This window comes from Musca vetustissima, unplaced genomic scaffold (assembly GCF_032173495.1).
Source record: "Musca vetustissima isolate MV318-11 ecotype Yass unplaced genomic scaffold, APGP_CSIRO_Mvet_v1 utg16337, whole genome shotgun sequence".
Taxonomy (NCBI): Eukaryota; Metazoa; Arthropoda; class Insecta; order Diptera; family Muscidae; genus Musca; species Musca vetustissima.
In genome coordinates this window covers 68,941-71,282 of record NW_026885922.1, presented here as the reverse complement: position 1 = coordinate 71,282, position 2,342 = coordinate 68,941, and the positions used below count along the sequence as shown (strand labels likewise).

The 2,342-nt window shown below is 41.0% G+C and overlaps 1 protein-coding gene across 1 annotated transcript; it reads left to right on the top strand.

Annotated features, from left to right (window-relative positions):
* The first annotated feature begins 705 nt into the window (after positions 1-705).
* Positions 706-2,076, top strand: LOC133333296 (uncharacterized). Its single transcript, XM_061541610.1, has one exon. It carries the CDS (start codon positions 706-708, stop codon positions 2,074-2,076), a length of 1,371 nt encoding a protein of 456 aa, XP_061397594.1.
* The last annotated feature ends 266 nt before the right edge of the window (positions 2,077-2,342 follow it).

The window sequence follows — 2,342 nt, the reverse complement described above, 5'->3', positions numbered from 1 at the left end:
TTAGTTGCTTGCGTGACATTCGAGGTATTGACCACGTCAAACCACTTAGTAGTAAAAAGATTCGTTCACATTTTACAAATGCTGGCACGAATCGATCCCCTAATTTTCCTCTAAATTCGTCTAAGTCTTCCAGACCATCTTCCAAAAAGTTTTGTATTATTTGTCCACGACAAACACATCATATCAGAGAATGCAAACAATTTCTAAGACTTTCAGTTCCTGAAAGATATAATACCATTAGGAGATATAATTGTTGTTTAAACTGTCTATCCCCTAAGCATTTAGTAAAACATTGTAGTAGCCCTTACAATTGTAGCAGATGTAATCAAAGGCATCATACTCTGTTACACAGAGATACATCAATTGCTGGTGCGTCTTCGACGGCAGCAATTTCCCAAAGTAGAAACATAGCTTCGCCAAATCAACCATCCACCTCTACAGGTATTACGTCAGGCTCTTCTAATAGACAGGTATTCCATACCGCCCAGAGTAGAAACGTCCTATTAGGTACGGCAATGGTGAACATCGTTCATCAGGGTATCATGTACCCTGCCAGAGCATTAATTGATCCCGCCTCAGAAGCTTCATTTATTACAGAAGTCCACAACATTAGCTACTATTTCAGGGATTAATCAGACAGTCTCGACTACGTCACGCAAATTATGTTCGATTTGCATAAGTTCTCCGTTGGACGCTTCGCTTTCTATGGAAACTACTGCCCTTATTCTCCCTAACATTTCCGGCAATCTGCCTTCTTTTACTGTCAATACTGACATTGTTTCTAGTTTGCCCAATCTACGATTGGCAGATTCCAATTTATTCAAATGTCGTCCGGTTGACCTTTTGCTGGGAGCCGATCTTTATCCGAAGATCCTGCTACAGGGCACGCACACCCACATATTAGAATCTCTAATAGCGCAAAATACGGTCTTTGGTTGGATCATAACCGGTCCTATTCCTCCTCAAAATGTTCCGGTCTTCTCCACTAAGGTGACTTTTTCGGAGGAAGAAAATCTTGACAAGATTCTTCTTCGTTTTTGGGAACTAGAGGAAGTGCCTAAACGGCAAATATTGTCCCCTTCTGACCAATTATGTGAATCTTTCTATAAACGTACCACATATCGTGATCCGGACGGTAGGTACGTTGTAAGCCTTCCCCTCAAAAATGACTTAATTGGACAGTCGGACTTGGGTTTCTCAAGAACCAATTGTTTACGACAATTTTTTCGAAACGAGGCATCCCTACTTCGAAAACCACAAATTAAAGTAGTCTACGATCAAGTGGTAAATGAATATTTGAAATTGGATCATATGAGGCCAGTTGTTGCCGCAACAACAAACTCAACGGTTTGTTACTTGCCACACCACCCAGTAATTAATCCGGATAAACAGACTACCAAACTTCGAGTGGTTTTCAACGCCTCGAATAAAACTTCAAACGGGAAAAGTCTTAATGACATTTTACATGTGGGTCCCACACTGCAATTGGATTTAGTCCTGCTTATCCTTAGGTGGAGACTTTTTAAATTTGTTTTTAATTGCGACATCACACAGATGTACCGCCAAATACGTGTCGATCCGGCCCATACTCCACTGCAACGTATTGTTTTTCGGGATTCTCCTGAAAAACCTGTACAGGACTTTGAATTGCAGACAGTGACATTTGGCGTAAATTGCGCCCCCTACTTAGCCATACGGACGCTTTTACAATTAGCAGACGATACTGACGATGAATATCCGCTTGCTGCGCACATACTTCGTAGGTGCATGTACGTTGACGACGTACTTACCGGATATCATGACTTACGTACAGCATTAGAATCGCGCGATCAATTAATATCCGCCCTTTCATCCGCTAAATTTGAATTAAGAAAGTGGACAGCAAATGACCGTACAATTTTGCAAAATCTTCCAACGGAAGATTTAATCGATGCTAAAGTTCTTTCCTTCATTGAAGCTAGCAGTTCTAAGCCATTAGGTATCAGATGGAATGCTCAGCTTGATTTGTTTTATTTCAGTGTGAGCGCCCTTCCCACAAAAGTTCACTATACAAAACGTGAAACATTGTCAGTTTAGGTCCAGTAATTGTAACCGCAAAAATAGTTATGCAGAAGATCTGGACAGATAAAATCGGCTGGGATGATAAACTTCTGTCCACGACAGAACGGGAATGGCGAAGTTTCGTGGACTGTTATCTGGATGTGAATTCCATTCATATTCCTCGATGGGTTCATTATACGCCAGATTGTTCCGCCGAACTTCATGTCTTTTCTGACGCCTCAGAAAAGGCATACGCGGGGGTGATATATATTCGGATAATAACTCCGAATAAAAATATTTAT

Coding starts and splice junctions, on each gene's coding strand:
- LOC133333296 (XM_061541610.1), top strand. CDS start 706: ATGGAAACTACTGCCCTTATTCTCCCTAACATTTCCGGCAATCTGCCT.